Below are 22,323 nucleotides of genomic sequence, written 5' to 3'. Positions count from 1 at the left end.
GGATTTCAGGCTCCGCTTCCTTGTGCTCCTTGGGATCCTGGTCCCAGTGGTTCCAAGGCAGCTTTGGTTCTACTGTCCCTGAGTCATGCCTGGATATAAAACTCCATCTCCTTAGTGATTCCTGCAAAAACATCAATGAGACCAAGCATGTGATTCTTTTCTATTTTTACCAAAGACTTTAAGACACAGAGAGGGGATCACATCACAGATGATGCATCCACCCTCCATCTCCTTCCTCATGTCTCAGCTCTTCCAAAAATCCTCACACTCTACACATGGAGCTTCTGGTGGGCAGTCCCCCAGCTCTGGTTGCTTCTCTCAGGGGGAACAGTCCTAAAGAGCCATCTGTTTCTCTAGCTTTCAGCTACCCTTCCCCCTAAAATTCTGAAAAATCCACGTCTCTATCTTGTTACAGTAAGAAATATTAATCAAAATGGCAGCTAAAATAACCTGATTTCCATTCATTCCCTCAAAGAAAATCCACAGATTTTCTATAGGTAAGTTATTGGAATAAATAAAATAGTTCAGCAAAATTGGTGGATTATAGCATTGATATTCAAACATTAACACCATGCCAATGCACCAGCAACCCACAATTATATAACCTTACTTTATTATTATATTAATGAACAATAACAAATAAATAATAAATGGATCAAAAATATATTTACAAAGATTCCATTTAGCCTATTTGCAAACACCATAGGGTACCTAGTGATAAGTCTGATAGAAACATCCGATACGACCGCCTAACTGTCCCTCTGAGAGAGAGTGAATCAAATGAACCGTGCCTTATTCATGCAGTAGAGTTCCACACAGCAATTAAAATGAGAGACCCAAGATCCACCTATATCAACATGGCTCAATCTTGAAAATATTAAGTAAAAATAGTGATTCACAAAATGTACACATAATATATAATTCACATAAACATTGAAAACAATTGAATATGTGAACATATCTGCAAAGAATAAAATTCACCCATTTTTTAAAAGATTTTATTTATTTATTTTTAGAGAGAGAGGGAGGGAGGGAGAGAGGGAGGGAAACATCAGTGTATGAGAGAAACACTGATTAGCTGCCTCTTGCACACCCCACCTGGGGACCTGGCCTAAGACTCAGCCATGTGCCCCGACTAGGAACTGAACCTGCAACCAAATTGGTGCTCAATCCACTGAGCCACACCAGCCAAGGCTAAAATTCACCTATTTTTAAGATAAAGACTACCTGTAAACAAGGAAGGATTGGAAAAGGATGAGAGTACAGTGGGCTTTCTCTATAAACTTCTGAGAGGGAAAGACTTTCCATGGTGATATTATATTATTTTTACATAGTATTTATATTATTAATGTATATTAGTATATCAGTAGATGTATATTGTATTTTGTGTTCTTATATATTTATTTTATAATTAGGAATTGAAATGGAAATTTTATATGGGTTTAAAAAGGATTTCAGTGAGATAATATTGAAAAGTTTTTCATATTCATTAATATTTTTTTCCCTCTAAACACATAGATTTTGAAACGTGCAAGACAAAAAAAACATTTAGCTTTCAGCAGGTAGTTCGAGAGAGCAACCAAATATAGTAAAGTAAGAGACAAAACTCCTTGACTGAAATTTAATGATGATAGAAAGTTCAGATTAGATGTGCAATACTTGGTCCTTATTTTGAGAGCTTGTTAGGTGAGACAAGGCAAGTCACTTACCACTGCTGCCCCTCATTTTCCATATCTAGTGGAACCTCTTTCCAGCTCTAATGTATTATGAGACCCTAGAACTCTAAGCTCTTTGTGAGAGTTTAGAACTCTGATCAGCTTGCCAGGAGTGTCCTGCTCCTGGCAAAAGTTAAAAGAGTCTCCTTCTGTCAGCTAGAAAGAATTGAGCAGGGAACGCTCAGAATACAGAGGACAATGTGGAATGGAAATCGACACCTAGGCTTGGCAGACGGATTGGGAACCCGCAAGGGCAGTGCGAGGGGAGATGCTGAGAATGTCAGTCCTGCAGATAAGATGAATCCTGCTGCTCTCTTGGATATCAGCAATGTTTAGGGAACAAGTCTATGTATTTTGCTTGTAAGTGTTGGGCTATTTGAAATTCTCTGTTATATGCATATCTCATTACCTGTAGTAAAAATGGTGGTAATTTAAATTCATACTATCCATTAAATAGTTTCATATTTGTTTGAAATGACCAGTAAAATGGTATTATGGTTATGTTTTTAAAGGGAGAGTCCTCATTTTTTAAAGATATGCATTGAAATATTTAAGGATGAAATGATACCATGTCTTGGACTTGCTCTAAGATAATTCAGAGATGGAGGGAGAGGGTGGGAGTCAAACTAAAATAAGATGGACCATGTGCTGTTAACTGAAGCTGAGCGAGGGGTATGTGGGGTTTATTATACTATCCCTTTATTGTAATGTATGTTTGAAATATTCCACACGAAAAAACAGGGAAAAATAACACTAGTAAAACAAAATGCTTCTGGAGCCAGTCTCTATGCTCAGTCCCGTACGCTCGCAGAAATTCTACCCCTTTGACTTAGTCTCTGCCTCTTGTTTGTTCATTCCGCACAACTCTGGTGGAACTGAACACACCCAGGCTCCAGAATCTAAATAACACCAGGGCCACACACTTAGTAAGTGGCAGAGTCTAGATCTGAACTCAGTATGATTCTGGAGCCTGGACCCATACCCCAGGTACCTAACTCCAAACATTGAATACAAACATGTTATTTCATCGAAATGAAGCAAATGAGCTGTCTACATCACTTAAATTATCATTAACATGGTTTAATACTGAGGTTTGATAGTGTGGATGGTCTCACATGTCAGTCTCAATATAATAGTGTTGCCATTTAAAACAAAGTTCAAAACCATAAGATCGTATAACCAATATACTTCTTAGGCCAGATCCAGTGTAGCAAAATAAAAATATATCAGGGTGAAAATTCTAGGTTTTCTGGCTATTTCTCATTTACCAAAGGGTGAACTGAAATATAACATAAGCTTGATGCCTCAGAACAATCCTGGGATTTACTGCGGAAGGATCATAAAGGATGTTTTGCTTTTCAATTTTACTTTTACAGATGACTCTACCTTATGTTTCCTAGTATTAAAAAGTTTAAGATCATTAGAATTTACTTAAACACCTTCGAATAAACAACTCTTTTATTTTATGTAGAGTAAAAGAACTGATTTGTTTGGCTTATAAGGAATTTCCCACTGAGCAGCTCATTTGTACTTTTTCTTATGTAGGAAATAAATACATACATTATGTTTTTACTGGTGCAAAATATAGTAGTTCATAATAATTCTAGGCTTTCTTTTAGTTAAAGCAGTCAGAAACCACAATTCACTCTAGACTAAACGTAGACTAAATTATTATAAATATGAAATCACCTGCAGCTACAAAAAACAGCACATTTCTAAAAATATAAGGGATTTTTTCCACTTTGCCTCACATAGGGCTGCCAAAGCAGGAAAACTGAATGACTTTTATGACTGAGTGTTGGCATAACTTAATCCATAAAATCAGTTATTAGCGTCTTTTCCTTTAGGAAGTAAGGAGGGCAGCAGAGTGTAACACTGGAAATCTAAGAAGTAAGCTGTGTTAAAGTCACAATTTTTTTTACAAAAGGTAATGGACTTGAACTTCAGAGTATTTGATTAGAAGGAAATGAGAGCCTCCAAAAATATGTGTAATAAATACCCAGCTAACAATACATTAACCAGTGAACCTTTTTCTTTCTTCTTTTCAGTGGTAAAAAAACCAGATTATGACAACGGTGACACTAAGCATTCTAAAAATTCTACCTATACTGTATTTTTAAATGTGTAAGTAGATAATTAAAACACTTCAATGAAGAATAAATATTCTTCTTGCCTAAAAGATAGTCTCTTTGTTTTCTCTGTACATTTCACTGGTTGCCTACTCAGGCAACTGCGAATGTAGATTGATTTATAGGTTGTTACCCTTTCTTTCATCACATACAGTCCAGTAATGAATTATTTATAATGTGGCAAAGGGCTCAGTCTGAAATACAGAGACAATTCTAACTATTATCTTATCCAAAACAATGAAAAATACATTGTTTTTCAATGATATATATTTGAGCAAATAGTTTTTTCTTCGTTAAATTTAACTAGAAAGTATGCTTGTGTACAAACACATACACGTACACAGGCATTGATTTTTTAAGAACAAGGAGGTAAGTTTCATTTTGAGCCCACAAATACAGATTTTCTTGCTACTGTTTCCTATGAAGGGGACAATAAAAGACCAAGAAAGTCTGTTGCTATCTTCATATGTCAGGTAGTTCCGCATCTCTTTTTTGGTCTAAGATATGAAGTTTTGTAAGATTACTTGGTAAAAGTCCTAGGTGAGGAGTAGGTGGGTAGGTCTGTAATTAAAGGGACTGGTGACTGAAAATCAATTAGATACCCATCATTTCGTTCGTTCTTTTAAAAAAGAATTTAAATTACAGTTTACATAATATTGTTTTGTATTAATTTCAGGGGGACAGCATGGTGTGAAGTCATTCACTCCGAGGAGGTACTTAGAATAAGGTAAACATGACTATAAAGAAAGCAAAAAGGAGCAACACTGGGCATCTGTTTTCCCTCTGATTGGATCCCTGCATCTCCTGCTGGGAAAGGTTGTAAGCAAGGACTCTGCCAATTCTAACATTACAGTTTTGTCTCAAATGTCAGGAATGTTACCAAAAAAAATTTCATATATTGTAGGGCAGAGAACTATTTAACTTCTGAAATTCTTGCCGGTCCTATTTTATTGTTTGAGTTGCTCATAGTGTCAAAATTTAAGGGTCCACTCATCTCCTTGCTTATTTCCTTTTCCTTTGGTTTTGGTGTTTCTGCTGGCATTGATATCAACTGTGACTGCCAGCATTTGGCACAGTGGGTGAAGTCTTATCTGAAAATCTGCAAGAGGCAGCTTGTGGGAGCTGGTACGACAGAAAGAAGCTCCAGAGATGGCTGCCTTGTTCCAGTTCTCAAACGCACAGGGAGACAGCCCCAACAGAAAGAGGAGGTAGTCTTTATCACCCGTCTCAGTCCCGCACAGGTTCCCCTCCCAAACCGGTGTTCTGCAAAGCTCCTGTGCCTGCCAAACGGTCACTTTTCTTGAGATAAAGAAACACTCAACCGTGGCTTCCAGGAAGCTGATGAGTAAGCAGAGGATGATGGTCGGCTTAGAGGGAAGAAAGATATGAATCTCCCAGTGGATAGAAAGCTGGAGAGAGGAGGAGCTGTCGCTCTTCTGACTAGTATTCCATGTCCCACATCCAGGCACTGAGGCTCTGCTGAAACAGAAACAAAACTGGAAAAGACACCTGGGGCACACCCCTGGGCATCCCAGCAGCATCTAAGCACTCCTTTATGACAGCAGGGTACTATTATTGATGAAGCTCAGGAAGCCCAGAGCCTCCAATTAAAAGTAAATCTATACTCATATAACATATTAAAGTAGCAAGAGAATGTTTAATATAGTTTAGAAGGGTTTATATATCAAGAATGGTTAAAATATTGTAAATGAGAGCTCCTGCTTTCAGGTGTTGAAGAATTTTATACCCACTTCTCTTAAAACACACAAACACAGTCATCATCACCATCCTTGTCATTATCATAATGGAATTTTAGAACCATGGTGACAAGCAGTAAATGCGTTCATTCATTCATACCTTCAACAACACATTATATGAAGCCCTCACAGAGCTTGAGTTCTAATAAATAAGTAAATTTTATATTATACTAGAAGGCAATAATAAGTACATTTATAACAGGTTAGAAGGCAATAAAAAATATTATGGAAAACAAGAGGGCAAACAGGATCTGAAGAATCTGGAATTCCAGGGATGAAGGTTCAAGTTGCAGTGTCAAGTGGGTTGTCAGGGTAACCTCATGAAGAAGCTGAGAACTGAGCAAAGATGCTGCAGGAGGAGAGTTAGCCAACTGGCCATCTGGGGAAAGATATGAGCATGGGCAGCTCTTGAGCTCTTCAAGGCACAGGGAAAAACACATTGTATTTAAAGAACAACAGTAGAGGGTCATCAGTGTTGCTGGATGGGAGAAATTGAGAAAGAGGGTGGAGCAGAAAAGATTGGAAAGGAAATCAGTCCAGATGTGTACAGCCTTATCTGTCATTGTAAGTACTTTACCTTTTACTCTGATTAAAATAAGGAGCTGCTGCCCTGGCTGGTGTGGCTCAGTGGATTGAGTGCTGGCCTACAAACCAAAAAGTTACCAGTTTGGTTTCCAGTCAGGGCACACGCCTGGGTTGCAGGCCAGGTCCTCAGTAGGGGGGCACATGAGAGGCAACCACACACTGATGTTTCTCTCCGTCTCTTTCTCCCTCCCTTCCCCTCTCTCTAAAAATAAATAAAATCTTTAAAAAAAAAAAAAGAGGAGTCACTGTAGGTTTTGAGTAGAGCAGTTACACGATCTGGCTTATAATTTTTAAAATTATTTAAATTGTTGTTTAAGTACAGTTTTCTTTTACTCCCATCCCAGCCCCTCCCCACCTCCCTCCCATTTCTACCCACTCCTAGTTTTTGTCCATGTGTCCGTTATACTTGTTCCTGTAAATCCTCCCCCTTTTCCTCTGAAATTCCCTCCCCTCTCCCCTCTGGTCTGGCTTATAATTTTTTAAAGATTCTTCAAGCTGCCATGTTGATGAGGCTTTTAGAGTAATATAGGCAAGAGATGACAGCTGAGACCAAGGTGGTATCAGTGGACGCATGGTAAGTTGGATTGTGGGTATATTTTGAAGCTACAGGATTCCAAACGGATTCTATGTGGTGTGGGAGAGAAATAGAGAAGTCAAGAAAGACTCAGGCAACAAAGAGTTGCTACTTAGTGGAAAAGGCAGTAGGTAAAGGAGCTTTTCCAGGGAAAGACCAGAAGTTCAGTTTGGAGCATGCTATTAGGAGATGTATTATAAGTTGGATATAGTCACGTGGAGTTCCAGGTGGAGCTCTGGGCTGGAGAGATAAATTTGGGACTTTTGATGGAGACTTGACTTTGGGTGGTGAACACACAATACAGTGTACAGATGATGTGTTGTAGAACTGTGTGCCTGAAACCTTATAATTTTGTTAACTAGTGTCACCCCAACACATTTAATAAAAGGGCAAAATAAATGCATTTGGGAGTTTTAGCATACAGGTGGAGTTTAAAGTAACATGACTAGATGAGATCACCAAGGTAGTAAGTGTAGATAAAGAGGAAGAACAAAGACTGAGCTCTGGAGTCCTTTAACCTTAATTGGTCAGGAAAATGAGGAAATGGTGAAGGAGACTGAGAAGGAGCAGCTAGTGAGGCAGGGAAAAAACTCCAAGAGAACATGGTGCACATGACGGATGTCCAGAAGGGGTGATCAACTGTACAGATTGTAAATTGACTGAGGGGCCAAGTGCTGTATACAGAGTTCTCCTGTATAGCAGTGACTTAAATCCCAGATTCCCCTGGGAGTCCCCATCCTGCTTGTCACCATAGAAAACCTGGGCTCCCAAGACAAGGTTCTGGTTCTTTTCCTAATCATACAAACAAAAAAATGAAGAGTTTTAGTTGCAGGAGTTCGTTAGGCCCACCAATTCTAGGAGTTGGTCAGATATTAATGGTTTGAAAGGTAAAGCAAAACATCAGTCATTGATAATAAACGTGTATCAAGCAATTAAAAGCAGTTACTGTTCTGAGCCATTTATTACATGAATCATCCCATTTAATCTTCATAATAATTCTAGGTCCTTTTATCCTCATTGTACAGCTAAGGAAACTGAGACTCAGTGAGTTTAAGGAAATTGTTTAGGGTTACATAGCCAGCAACGGATTTGCTAGCTTCTCAAGCCTTTTAGCTTCTAACTGCACTGTTAATGTATAGCAAGCACAGTATTTGGCTGTGGATTTTCTTACTAGCCTAACAGCACTGATGAGGTCAAATATTATCAAGTGATCTTCAAATACGAGTCGACAGTGATGACGTACAAAGACCAGACTATTTTAGGCAACTCTCTTACCCTGTGTACTAAGATACAGCCTTAAAACCTACGACTTTTTCTGGACAAGGGGCTCAGACATTCAAATATATTTAACCAGTAAAAGCTCTGATAGGGGGTTATTTTAGGGCTATTTTAGGGTACTTCTTTTTCATCTGTGTATGCTCAATACCAACTGCGCCTTTTATTTTAAGTGTTGAAGAAACGTCTGTTGACTGGATGGATGAATGACTCACCTATCGGGACTTTTCGAATCTCATACGGAGCTTCTCATACAAAAATCCTGACCGTTAAAACAAGCTCTGTCAACATTCTTTTGTCTCGCAGCTGCTTAGGAGCTGGGGAAACCTGCTTCTAACAGGCGACAAAGGTTTGAGGAACGTCGCCACAACGGCCTCTTTAGCAGCGGAGCGGCCCATTTCCAATAGGCGTCGGTGAAGTCCCAGAGGCGTGGGACCGGCACTCAGCTTGAATGGTGGTGGAATGGCAAGGACGGCGCAGGAATTCCACGCACACCAACTTAGGGATTTGTAGACCGGACCAAACACTGGGAGCGGGCACTGTTCGCCTAACATACCCCAATTCGCCCTCCCTGGTTTACGGGTGGGGCGGTGGGAGGCAGTTCAACACGCTGAACTCAGCTAAACCAAGGTTGCAGCAGATCCGCCAAGCCGGCTCTATGCGCACGCGCATCCCCTGGACCCCACCAGCGTGTAGCGCAAGCGCAGTCGGCGCTCGCTCTTTCCACAATCCCCGCTGAGCCCGGGGCTCCGCCCCCACAGGCCCCGCCTTGCTCCCCGTGAGCGGAGAGCTCCATATCCGGGTTCCCGCCGCTGCCGCCGCTGCAGCCACCGCCTGGCTCATTCAGCTTTGCGGGGAGTGTTGTGATTCCCGACCAAAATGGCGGCTGTGGGGCGAGTCAGTTCCTACGGCTCTTCTCCGCCGGGATTAGCCTCGACTTACACGGGCGGCTCCTTGGCCAACGAGCTAACATCGGGCAACGGAGGGGCAGCAGCAGGCGACGACGAAGACGGGCAGAACCTTTGGTAACGACCCCACCCCTCCCTGGGTCCCCGGTAGCACTCCCGGCCCTGCGGACGCCTCGGGATCCGTGCCCGCCGGAGCTCGGCACCGGGCCTCAACCCCCGCCCTGGCGCGCCGAGGCCGAGTCCATCCCTCCCGCGCTGCGGCCCCGGCTCCCGGCCTCAGCGTGCGCCTTGCTCCCCCGCTAGGTCCTGCATCCTCAGCGAGGTCTCCACCCGCTCGCGATCCAAGCTCCCCGCGGGGAAGAACGTATTGCTACTGGGTAAGTGTCCCCCCTGCCTCGCTCCTCCCCGTCCCGCCCGGCCCCCACCCAGCCCGGGTCCAGTCGGCCAGGCGGATTGCCGGCTCGCTTTGTGCGGACTGTGGACCCTGGCCCCGCCCCGCTAGGCGGCACGACCTGTCGCTGACAGCTGGGGGAGAAGGGGAACTGGGACACTTGCCCAGGGACCTGCTGGGACCTACCCTTTTCACAGCTCTCATTCCTCCCCTGGATGTCGGGAGGCCCTGACAATCTCCCCTGGCAAGGATAAAATATGATAGCCCATCCGAGGGATTCCAGTGGCTTGGGGTTTACCTATAAAATAAGGACGTTTTTTTCTTTCATAACGAAAATTGGTAGCAGGAGGCTGTTTCTCAAGAACTCCAGTGCAAATGGTATTCCATTAATATTTAATAGCTGACTCTTTGTGTAATTGACAGAAGCTAGAAATGAGACCTGGTAGTCGTGGTAAATGTTCTTATTTGATTCAGCTTTTTTACGTACAATGGATTTGTGCTGCAGCTGCCTTTTTAACTGTCACTTATAATCCTGAAATTTATAAAGGACTGTAGAACACCTTTCTAGTTCAGTCCTTTGGGCCAAATGGACATAATAAGGAGAATGGTCTACTGTCTCAGTTCTTCTGGTGGTTCTATATATCTTCTGCTCTGGAAGTTTTGTATTGTTCCTTTACTGATTTTGAGGGTGGGGTAGAGGACAGCATGGGGAAGCAATTCACAGGTTCATATTTATGCAGACTTAGTTCCTGAGTCATTTACACGAGATATTTCTTTCCTATTTAAATGTGAGCTATTGCAGTTTGGCTTATAAGATAATGGTTAAAATATAAAATTTTAGTATTGATATCTCAAGATTATTTTTCTATGTGCATCTAAAAATAGGAAACAAGCCAAATCTATTTGACAGGATCTGCTTTTAATAGGCATGTTTAGAAAGAAACAAACTACGTGTTTTTCATAAACTGCCAAGCTAGAATGTGATTCTTGACAGTATTAAAGATACATGGAGCTAGTTGAAAATTAGTGTTTACTTTTGTTTTTAATGTGATTGAAAGTACCTTCTGCAAATTAATCTGGGTTCAGTCATGGCCCTATCACACACTAGCCTGGTGATCCTAAGGAAGTTCCTTTACATCTTGCTTCTTCGTCAGTTTAAATAACGAAGTTTAAATTATCTCAGTTTCTTCATTTTTTTTAAAATGGATATTATAGAAATAATAATGCCTATCAACTATAGTCCAGTGATAACAGCACAGTGACTTTTTATGGTGGATTTGACTTACCTGGATTAGAAAATACTTGATCAATGCTTTCTTTTTAAAAATTGAATTAGTGCCTACATCAGTGATATTTATAGGGCAAGGATAGATTAGTATCCAAAGGCAAAAAAATTCCAGAAAGTGTTTGAAATTTATTAAACAAGTTACTATTGAGCAGTACATTTAAGTGGACTTAAGATAATGTACCCTCATTAAAGTGTTTTATATTTTAATTAAGTTAAATAGGATTTATTTTCAAATATTGCCATTGTAAGATAAGATTTCTGAATTTTGTTTTCATTGTATAAGTTCCTCGCAGTTATTCCTGTGTATCAGATGTTACTTAGATGGTTGTTAGTAGTGAAACAGAAGTGATAGTTTTGTTCATTTCTTGATGTTTCTAATTTTCTGAAGTTGTACTGTTTTTTTTTTCTTTTTCTTTTTTAACCATACTTTAAAAAAACCCTGCTTTTGACAGTGGGTCAGTGTATGTGACTGAGTGTACTTAGAGGCCTCAAACTCTTCCATACTTAGGATAGATTAAATTTCTTTTTTTGTGGCTCTGGCTGGTGTAGCTCAGTGGATTGAGCATGAGCCTTTGAACCAAAGGATTGCGGTTCAATTCCCAGTCAGGACACGTGCCTGGGTCGCAGGCCAGTTCCCTGCAGGGGATGCATGAGAGGCAACCATACACTGATGTTTCTCTCCCTCTCTCCTTCCCTTCCCCTCTAAAGATAAATAAATAAAATCTTTTAAAAAAATCTCTTTTTTTGTGGCCTTAATAGTTCGTAAAACTCCATCCAGTATCAAGTTATACAAGCTTGAAACTAAAAATTTTTATTTGATGACTATTGGGATCAGTTCTTTTCAGCTTTGGAAGAAGCTAATAACAGATTTTTATACTGATTATATAAATAGGATTAATTTTCTAAAATACCTCTGAAGATTTCTTAAAGACATTTTACCATCACATATTATGGCAGAATTCAGTCTATGCTGGCTGAGGGAATAAATATATAAATAGGGGTTGTGGTTTTCTTTGTTAGAGTTTGAAGCTGCTAGACAGGAGGGTGGTTGGCCCTAGTATGCCTTTCATGGATTATGGTGATTTCTGGAGACCAATATTTAAAAACCAAATCAGAGACTACAACAAGGTTTTACATTTCCAGAAACATTCCTAGAATCGAAATGATGATCAAAGCTTAATGTACCCCAGACACAAAGTGTAGTTCAACCTTAGCTTGCTCTTTGGCTTCCTCTCCCATTGCCTGTGGGAAGAAAGGGTCAGCACTAGCATTTTCATATAAATCTTCGTTACCTCCTCATCCTCCTTCCCCCACTCAAACCTGGGAAATAGATGTTAGCACCTGCTTTTGGATGCGGTAGTGAATTTTAGAGACCTTTTAAGTAAGTTTTCCAAGGTCACCTAGCTGTAAAGATCCTGTGTTCTATTAGTTCCTGCAGGGGAGTGTACTATGTATATGTACTCTTCCAAATAACTTGTACTCTACTGAGTACCTTTTTAAGAGGGTTGTCTTTGAGTGAAATTGAAACCCACGTATTTGTCGGAATTCTACGATATAGCTTATTAAGGAACTTCACTCTGGCCGTGGCATTTGTGTTAATTAACTGGGCCTGACCCCTAGTGAAACCCCAAAACACTATGACATTAGTGTTTAACCATCGAGAATGAACTTTGGTGAAGTTTGTTTTTAATATTAAAGGTAAAACTTCTCCTGCATGTTTTTTGTGTATGTGTGCATGTATTTTAAGTAGAATTTAACTCATAAATTGTCCTTTTAGGAACTTTTTTTTGGTCTTTACCCTTTATATTAAATCAATTTTACTACAGTGATTATAATTATATATATAGTTTGTCTGTTTAATATTTTATTTTTGGAGAGGGAGGAAGGGAAGGAGGAACAAACACTGATTGGTTGCTTCTCGTGAGCCCCCAACCAGGGACCTGGCCCACAATCCAGGCATGTGCCCTGACTGGGAACTGAACAGGTGATCTTTCGGTTCTGCAGGATGACGCTCAACCCACTGAGCCACACCAGTCAGGGCATGTAATTATATTTTAATAGCTACTTTTAAGGACACTTTCTTAATATCTTGGTAACTTTCCAATGTTTTGATAAGAAACCCCCCTAAGGAAAATAATAATAATAACAAGAACAACTAGTATTCATAGAACAATGACATGTACTAGCCGTTTTAGATTGTTTCCGTACTCTGATTATTCCTGTAATCATCGGGAAATGGACATAGAACTGTTAAGTAAATTGTTGGTGGGGTTACACAGCCACAAAGAGGCAATGTAAGAATTCTAAATTGCGCATCCTGGCCCCAGAGCCAGTACTCTTAACCTATACAGTGGGCTGTCTCCCCAGAGGAAAAGAGCTTTCTTTGTAGGAAACATAAGAAGGTATTTAGCAGTTATTAACGAATTTTATCTGATTCTTCTGATGTATCTGTTTCATTGAAAAAACAAACCTCGTTGATTTAGATTGATTGAATTCATTGTCTGCTAACATACTTATGGAGACTTGGACCTCAGTACAGTGCCTGGCTTCTAGATGGAACATCGGTATAATATCTGATTTGAGGCCAACATGAATTATGAAAACTAGTTGGTCCTTTTGTAAGTCATACAAATCTTATCTTTCTCATCTATAAATTAAGATATTTGGATTTAGTGCTTTCTAAAGTCTTGTCTGATCTGACAGTCTAATTTTTTTTAAGATTCTAAAGTTTTTGAATTGTTAAATTTTTTAAAGAAATGTTTTAAAGACGTAATTGGATTTAAATTACTCAAGTATTTTCCTGTCGATGTGGGTTGTTTGATTGCACCCAGGGAAGAAGTCTAGAACCTCTCTATTTTCCCCTGAAGGCACTAGGTAGGATAATGTGCAGCCAAAAAATAAATCCCCCATAATGTGGAGCATCATCAGGAAGTATGTTGGAAATGGTCTTCTTTCTTATTCAGGAATAAACTAGCTTCTGTTATGCTTGATTTATTGCAAGTAGGAAACCACAAGATATACACAGTAGGATTAGAGATCTGTTCAGAGAAGTAACTTGTTGAGGAAGTGGATGGTTTTGTATGTGAGGGCTGACTCCAAGGAAAATGAGATTGTTCAGTCTGAAACATAATCTTGTGAGAAGCTGGAATTAAAGACCATCAAGGTAGAGTGGAAATTCAGCTGCTGTGAAGTCAGCATGAGAGAATGTCAGCAAAAGCAATTGAAAATGCAAAACTGAGAAGAGCCTTGAGTTAGGAAAAAGAAAGGACCCACATTCAGCACGGGACTCTTTTTGATGAGCGATCATGAACTAACCTTTGGGGGCCTTATTTTATTTGTAAAGTCATGGCTGTGGCTGTTAGAGAGACCTCACAGGTTACCTCTTTATTTATTTATTCATTAAACATTTATCAGAACCTGCATAAAATGCTTTGCTGAGTCGTGGGAAAAACAGGTCTATGACTCAGTCCCTGCCCTCCAGGAGCTTATGAACAACTGTGGGAAAAGACTCAAAGTAGTAAAAATCAAATATGTCAGTATGAAATAATTGGTAAAAAGGTCACATAAGATTTTATTGAAAAGATTCTATCTGCCCTGGCTGGTGTGGCTTATTAGATTGAGTGGCAGCCTGTGAACCAAAGGGTCACTGGTTCAATTCCCAGTCAGGGCACATGCCTGGATTTCAGGCCAAGTCCCTAGTTGGGGGCGTGTGAGAGGCAGCCACGCATTGATGTTTCTCTCCCTCTTTTTGTCCCTCCCCTCCCCTCTATCTAAAATCTTTAAAACAAAAAGAAAAAAGTTTGTGTCTGAATAAAATTTTGCCAAGTAGGGTGGGGAGGAGAGAACACTGTGGGCTGTGGACAAAGGAACGTGATGCAGTGGTTGAAACGCGGTGAGAAGGGGCACAGTGGCTCAGCTTGGTGGGGCCCTTACCTAGAATCAGCCCTTCCTCCCATTTGAATCTGAGGGGTTGTGGGCAAATGACAGCCTCCTGACCTGCTAATTGAGATGATTGCATACTTCATGGGATTAAAAGACCTAAAGAAATTAGGCCTAAAACATCTTCATCTCCAAGTCAGAATTCATTATTTTAAACTATAAACATATTACATGTTTCCTGCTGGAAAAGGAAAAAATGAAAATATATGATCCCACCATCTAGAGATAATTAGTGTTCATTTTTTCTATGTATATATTTGCATTTTAAACAAAACAGGCTCATACTTTATATACTGCTTTGAAATCAGTTTTTTTTTTCACTTTTATGTATCAGAGGGATTTTTTTTATGGCAGGAGATACAGATTTCTCCCTTCCAGTGACTGAATAACATCAATGGCTATACCATAATACTAATTGATTGGTAGATTATTATAAGCTGAATTGCTACATCAAAAGTATGGATCTTTTAAGCCTTTCTAGATGATGTTCAACAGTCCTCTAAGGAAGCTGTACCATTTACATCCCCACTGTCATAATGTCAGAGGATTCGTTTGTCCAGCACCGTTGCCAGTACTGAGGGTGTTCACTTTAATATTTGCCTATTAGGTAGGTTAAACATTGCCATCTCAATTTAAAGGCAACTTAACTGTAGAATATGTACCATCTTTGTTGATGAGGAATTACTGCTTTAGTGTGACTTTAACGTTCTGGAGCATGGGAACTGTTGATAACCATTTGTATTAGCATTTATTGGCCTTCATAAATGTTTATTGAGTGAAACTCAGTTGTTTTCAGTTCATGTCTAGTCAGTCTCGGAGAGTGAGGGAGATGATAAAGGACAGGTTTTTATTTTTTAAAGTAATGTGGATTGCTGAATGGTGATATTCAAATGTAAGTTTTTGACCAAGCAGTGGATGTGAACATGTATTATGCCTCTCAGTTGGGTGTTCTGGTAGGTGTTTTATTATGTAGCACGTTCACTATTTTACAGAAGAGAATTTTGAGTCCCAGCTACACAGCTGAGCTAGGATTCAAAAGTGGGTTTGCCTAACTGTACAATATATAGGCACCCCTTAACATATGGGTAGGATGTAGTCTTCAACAGCCACGCCTGGATGTTTATCTGCAACCACCAGCTGCACACGCTGGAGCTGGTTAACAGCAGCCTCTCCCAGCCCGCCCTGCTGAGGCAAAGGCGGGGATGCTTGTTGTGAGATGGGGAGCAGACCATTGCCCCCACCTTGCCTGGGTCATCCAGATAACCTCTGGGAGGCCATGCAGAAGGTCTGAGCTGAAAAGCATTTCCAGGGAAGACCCCTCATGGCTCCTGTTACCAGAGCTTTCATAGAAAATAAGATGGTTTATTTTACATTATGCATGGCCAAATCAAGAGTGCCAACTTTACAATGTCGGTATCTCAGTTGGATAAAGAAGGAATATGGCAGGCTCGAATTCTTTCTGTTCTGATTATCATGATGCTATGAATCATGATGTATCCAGTGGAGGTGTGGAAGTGTGAATCGAAGCTCTGCATAGAATGTAGGCATCAGGCACACACGCCTGTGCAAAGCAAGAAGAGTACAGTACTTTAGCCTTCCAGGGCAACAGGGGAGGAAACTGGAAGAATAGGAAGGCAGAGTACTGCTTAATTTTACCCTTTGTCATCCCTGTTGATCTTCAGCCTGTCAAGACCAGGAGTGGCTCCAGGAACAATGGCAATGTCTACATCTAATGTTTTGGAACATTGCTGGATTCATTCAGCTCATGTCCTTTCCTTAGCAAGTTGCTTAATCTTTCAGACTAGAATGTTTTGTCTTTAGGGTTATCATGAGGATTATATGAGATGTTTAAACCATTTCAAATTGTGGCATCCATTGAAGTGTTAAGGATAGCTATTAATGTATCGTGCACTTAAGTATTTTGCTTTGACTGCTCATTTTCATGTGATTAATGTTTTTATGTTTTCTTTTTAAAACATTGTTGACTTCTTGTAAAAAACTTTTATTTCTAGTGTATCACTGGTCAAGAAAAATGAATGATAATAGTTATAGAATTTTATCTTTTTAAAGATTTTATTTATTTATTTTTAGATAGAGGGAAAGGGAGGGAGAGGGAAAGAAACGTCAACATGTGGTTGCCTCTTGCACGCTCCCTACTTGGGACCTGGCCTGCAACCCAGGCATGTGCCCTAACTGGGAATCAACCCGGCGACCTTTTGGTTCCCAGGCCAGAGTTCAGTCCACTGAACCACACCAGCCAGGGCATAGTCATGGGACTTTAAATCCATCAGCATAGAGATTGTTTGTTTTCCCACCTCTATTTAGAAGATGAGGAACAAATGGAAATACTTTTTGTCCAGGTTTAATCATATAATGGTGACAACATTGCAATTAGAAGCTATATCTTCTAAATCTTCTCATTTTTAATGTTAATCAAATTATCATTTTGAAGTTTATGGACATCACATCCTGTTGAACCAGAAATCTGTTGGGGAGATAAAGCAGTATTATGAGCACACCTTTACCCCTACTCTGTTTTGGTGACTTTGTCTAAGGAGATTTCCTTTTGTAATCAATTTGGTTTTCCAATTTGAGCTGAGAAGTGAGAATTGATGGCTGTTACTGCTTTATGGTAAAACTGAAGTTCCGTTCTTGGATCTTGTACTTGGCTCACAGAGAGTGACTTATTTGGACAATGTTCAGACGAGTAATTTGGAGTACTGATTTATTTGCTGTGGAGAATTCCACTGTAATCTGATTACAAATCTTTCCTCCTTTGGTCCATCCACTGGGACAGCGTTTGGCTTATAGACTGTTTTTGTGTAGCCAGCAGGCTAAGAACGGGGTTTGTTTATTCACATTTTTTAGGACCTGGGAGAAAAACAAAACACAAAGATGAATGTGTGACAGATACCTTATGTGACCTGCAAAGCCTAAAATACTACATAGTCCTGTATAGAAAAAGTTTCCTGACACCTGGATAAGGACACAAAATGGCATGCAATAGCATCTGACCTAAAGAAATGTTTTGAATTGTTTTAAAGACATGCCTCCTTTAAGAAAATTTAATATAAAAGTATATATGTAGGTGAAATACTTAGAGAACAATTTTAACACCATCACCAAAGGGTTCTTTACGTTACAGAAGGACTTTCACATTAGTTTGTTGAAGCAGGAACTTGTGTAAGTGTATGTTTACAGATCATTAACTGTTTGGCTGGCACATGTAAAGCGGGTGTGTGTGTTTCACTGCCAGCTGATGGCCAAGGAACCGAAGATAAACTCTGACAGTTTATAGATGATAGGTATGTGAATCCTTTCCTCGTTGTTCGAAGCCACACAGACTCCACTCCCCGTGGTTGTCCCTGTAAAGGTATATTAATGACATCCAGAGTGGCACATATGTAGCATTTTAATTTTTTTATTTTACTCCTGCAACTATTAGGCGCTATGTGTTTTCCAAATATAACTTGAAATGTAGTGACTTTTGTTTCTTGAATGGTTTGGCCATTAAAGATGATTTTTAAATGTCTATCAATGCCAAATACCGGCATCCTGAATCTTAACATTTAAAAAATTCTTCTAATTACATAATAGATTAGAGAGAGAGTTATTCATGGTGTGCTTTTTAATGTCTTCAAACGTCATTCCTCTTGGCTGTGGCAAGGCAGCTGAGTATCAGCAGCTCAGCCCGGTGACGAGAAACGTTTCCTAAGTTTAGTGAGGGAGGTATATATTATGAGCTAACACTATTAATTGATGAGAGGTAGCCATTTTAGTTCTATAAACATGAGTGATGACCTGTTTTAACAGATCGTTAATGGTGTCCCGTAAATGGCCGGGACAAGCAATTACAGATGAGAGCTAGGTATGAAAATAGTGACCGTGGTTGTGATTAAAGATAAGAATTTTGGTGAAGAGTCTTCTGTGTGTCCACCGGGTGCTGTAGAGTGAATGTGTACCACCCTTCCCCACCAGTCATATGTTGAAGTCCTAACCTTCAGTGTGATGGCATTAGGAGGTGGGGCCTGTGATATGTGATTAAATCACGCGCTGGAGCCCTCACGAGTGGGGTTAGGCCCTTACAAAAGAGACACCAGAGAGCTCTCTCACCGCTTCGGCCAGGTGGGGTCATGGTGAGAAGACGGCTGGCTGTGAATCGGGAAGTCGGTCCTCTCTAGACACCGAATCTGCCAGCGCCTTAGTCTTGGGCTTCCCAGACTCCAGAACTGGGAGAACTAAAGGTCTGTCGTTTAAAAGGCACCGAGCCTATGGTACATTTTTGTCGTAGCAGTCCAGAGAGACTAAAACAGCTTGGTTTCTGTTTTTGGTGAGCAAGCAGGCACCGTGTCTGTTAAGGATAGGATAATGTCTTATCTGTAAACACCTTAAAAGCTAGAACTTTGGCAGTTAAGAGATGTTGCCCGAAGAATATTGGTTGAGCCCTGGCTGTCGTAGCTCAGTAGATTGCGCGCGGGCTGTGAATGGAAGGGTTGCTAGTTCGATTCCCGGTCGGGGCACATGCCTGGGTTGTGGGCCAGGTCCCTAGTGCCGGGCTCGCAAGGGGCAGCCACACATTGATGTTTCTCTCCCTCTCTTTCTCTCCCTCTCATTCTCCTTCTCTTTCACTCTCTAAAAATGAATAAATGACATCTTAAAAAAAAACCAAAGGGGACAGACTTGACACACTTACAGTCTGCGGAAAGGCACAAGTACTCTGACACACAGACACAACACTGAAGTGTCTTAAGTGTGCAGTGTGTTGGGAATCACTTAACCAGGGCGGCGGAATCAAAGCTTCCCAGAGGAAACTAAATGAGACTGAAAGAATAAGGTAGGATCTCTCAGCTGTGGTGAGGAGAAGGGAGGAATGTTCCAGAAAACAGTGGCAGCGTGTGTGAAGATGCAGAGTTGGGGGACTGCCGCACTGGAGGGAGCGGTGAACAGCGGGAGCCCAGCGTCGGGGCGGTGGGACACAGGGAGGGCAGGAAAGTGAGGGCCGCCGGCCTTTCTTCCAGTTTGTCCTTCAGTGCCAGGGCGGGAAGAAGACCCTGAGGCTTTTTTCCTGACATCTTATAAAAATTCCAAATGTAGGGAAATGTTGAAGTTTTACGGTTAATATTTATGTCAAACCTAGATCATTCCATTAATATTTAACTATATTTTCATGATCACATGCCCCACTATGCAACCTTTTTGAAAAAAGAATGCATTTCACAGTAAATTGCAGATATGAGCGTCTTCCCCTCTAAATACTTCAGTGTGCATATTATTAAGTAGAACCCCCTGAAGGGTCTTCAGAGGGAGAGGGGCCTGATGAGATGGTGTCAGGCAGACCTCTCAGCTGCAGGATAGGGAATGGATTGGAGTGTGGTGTGAACTGAGTGAATGCTCACTTCTGAGTGGCATGTTCATATAGGGAGAAGAGAACTGGGGGGAGGCCATGGGTGAAGGGCCTAAAGGCAAAAAAAGAGAAACTAACAGCCTAACAAATAATGCGATTGGAAGATGTGTATAACCCTGGAGCAACACTACATCTTTGCAAATACGTCAGATTAAGATTCCCGGAAATAGTAGGGAACAAATGAGATTTTGTTTATAGAATATGACTTCACTGGCCTTTGTAGGCCTTTTATGAAATAGGTCTATTTTCAGAGGCCCATAGTTGCCATCAAGACAAATCATGTCAGAGTTCATTTAGGTGTAGAAAAAGTGACAGCTGCAGAAAATGGTCATTATAGTGGAGCTTAAGACTTACAAAAAGAAAAAAAATCCGCACAAATTCCCTTACCCAGAGAGACACAGATTTCCGGGAGTGGGAGGGGCCTGGAGACCTTCAGGTTGGAACAGGAGGCTCCAGAGCCCACAAAGGCTTATGAAATGAAGAAATCAGTGCTTGATATATGTAAAATATGAATGTTTAATTTTCTGCCAGCTATAACTTTCAAATGTTACTAAACGTGAAGATGGGAGAAGACTAGTTGCTAGAAATTTTGTTCCCAAATGATTTTGTTTCAATAAGCACAGTGCTTCTTTAAGTGTCTTGAGAATCTTTTTCTGTGCCAAGCACTGTTAGGTATTTGAATGTTCTTAGGAATAAGATATTCTGTTTTTTCCCCTCTTCTCATTTTCTCTGAGGATAAAGGGAAACTGCCCCTTTGAGAAGGTTGACTTGCATTCTGTGGGGAGGCTTGGATTATCGCCGTGCGCCCGCAGTTCTTGTGGTTGTGGCCTGGCCTCAGTTTCTTCTTCTGTGAGTAGACAGGATTTCACTGGAGTTCCTTACAGTCTGTGTATATTTATGAAAAGTTCTTTATTCTCAGTGTGAACACTCCTGATTTTTACTGTGAGTGAGAAATTTCAGAATCACAGGGTGGAGGAAAAAAATCTCACACTACCATATTTACCACATCACATATACTCGACAGAATGTTCTTTTTCAGAATTAATGTTGTAATGTTTATCTTGCAGTGGATCCGGGATGTGCTGAATGTTAACAGGCACAACTGTCTTCATCTAATATTTTAGGAGAGAAATTACCAGTATAGAAAAACAGACTTTATTCTCAGTTTTTAGAGGCAGAATCAGGAGGGTAGGAACATAACCCCCCATCACTCAGTGGCAGCCCACAGAGGAAAATGCATGAAATCTTTTTTTTCTTCTGAATAGCAGTGACCCCCTGAAAGCAGAAATACTCTTTTCTTTTGTGAATCATAATACAAAAATAATAACCAGTATTGTTTTAATGGCTTTTAAAGATAGCTGCAGTGTTGTACATTGGAAAACATGCTTTGGAGTTAAATTCATATGAATTCAGATCTCTGTCAATTCTTACTTATGAGACTTTGGATGAGATGCTTAACTTTAACAATTCTGAGCCCCAGTATCCTTATCTGCTGAGTGGGAAATAATCAGTATCCTCCCCCTTAGAGTTGTGGTCATGTTAGAATTACTGCGAGTTGAATACATGCAGTTAGGCACTCAGTGTTTGTGGCCACTGCTGCTCCTGTAGAGCTGGAAGTGGAAGGTACTGATGGTTCTGTTTGACTAGGGTATGGGAAAGGGAGGTGAATTCGGCCTCTTGTTTATGGAAACACTTCCACAGATTGGAAATTTCATCCTTTTTAAATAAAATATTTTATTGATTGTGCTGTTACAGTTGTCCCAGTTTTCCCCTTTATTCCCCCAGCACCTCCCTCTTTCCTCGGGCATCCCCCCCACCTTTGTTCATGCCCATGGGCCATGCACGTAAGTTCTTTAGCTACTCCATTTCCTGTACTGTACTTTACATCCCATGGTTATTCAGTGACTACCAAAGTATACTTTTTAATCCCCTTACCTCTTACCCTGGCTGGTGTAGCTCAGTGGATTGAGTGCGGGCCTGTGAACCAGAGTATTGCGGTAATTCCCAGTCAGGGCACGTGCCTGGGTTGCAGGCCAGTTCCCATCAGGAGGCAACCACACATTGATATTTCTCTCTCTCTCTCTCTCCTTCCTTTTCCCTCTAAAGATAAATAAATAAATAAAATCTTTAAAAAAAAATCCCCTTACCTCTTCACCCATTCTTCCCCACCCCCTCCCGTTTGGTAACCATCAAAATGCTCTCTGTATCCATGATTCTATCTGTTCTTGTTGCTTAGTTTTTTAGATTCCATTGTTAATAGGTGTGTGTTTATTGCCATTTTATTCCTAGTTTTGATCTTCTTTTAACATTCCATGCAATAGTGGTTTGGTGATGATGAGTGCCTTTAGATTTTTCTTG

General features: G+C 40.6%; 1 protein-coding gene across 1 annotated transcript in view; it reads left to right on the top strand.

Annotated features, from left to right (window-relative positions):
• The first annotated feature begins 8,796 nt into the window (after positions 1 to 8,796).
• The window catches only part of DYNC1LI1 (dynein cytoplasmic 1 light intermediate chain 1), a 33,924-nt gene continuing 20,397 nt past the window's right edge, over positions 8,797 to 22,323 (top strand). Inside the window, exons 1-2 of the mRNA XM_053669378.1 lie at positions 8,797 to 9,060; positions 9,247 to 9,320. Coding sequence (XP_053525353.1) covers positions 8,915 to 9,060; positions 9,247 to 9,320 — 220 coding nt within the window. The 5' untranslated portion in view covers positions 8,797 to 8,914. The remainder of the gene's footprint in view (positions 9,061 to 9,246; positions 9,321 to 22,323) is intronic.

The sequence above is a fragment of the Artibeus jamaicensis genome, unplaced genomic scaffold (assembly GCF_021234435.1).
Source record: "Artibeus jamaicensis isolate MK-2021 breed Jamaican fruit bat unplaced genomic scaffold, CSHL_Jam_final contig_519, whole genome shotgun sequence".
Taxonomy (NCBI): domain Eukaryota; kingdom Metazoa; phylum Chordata; class Mammalia; order Chiroptera; family Phyllostomidae; genus Artibeus; species Artibeus jamaicensis.
This window is presented reverse-complemented; position numbering and strand designations above follow the sequence as displayed.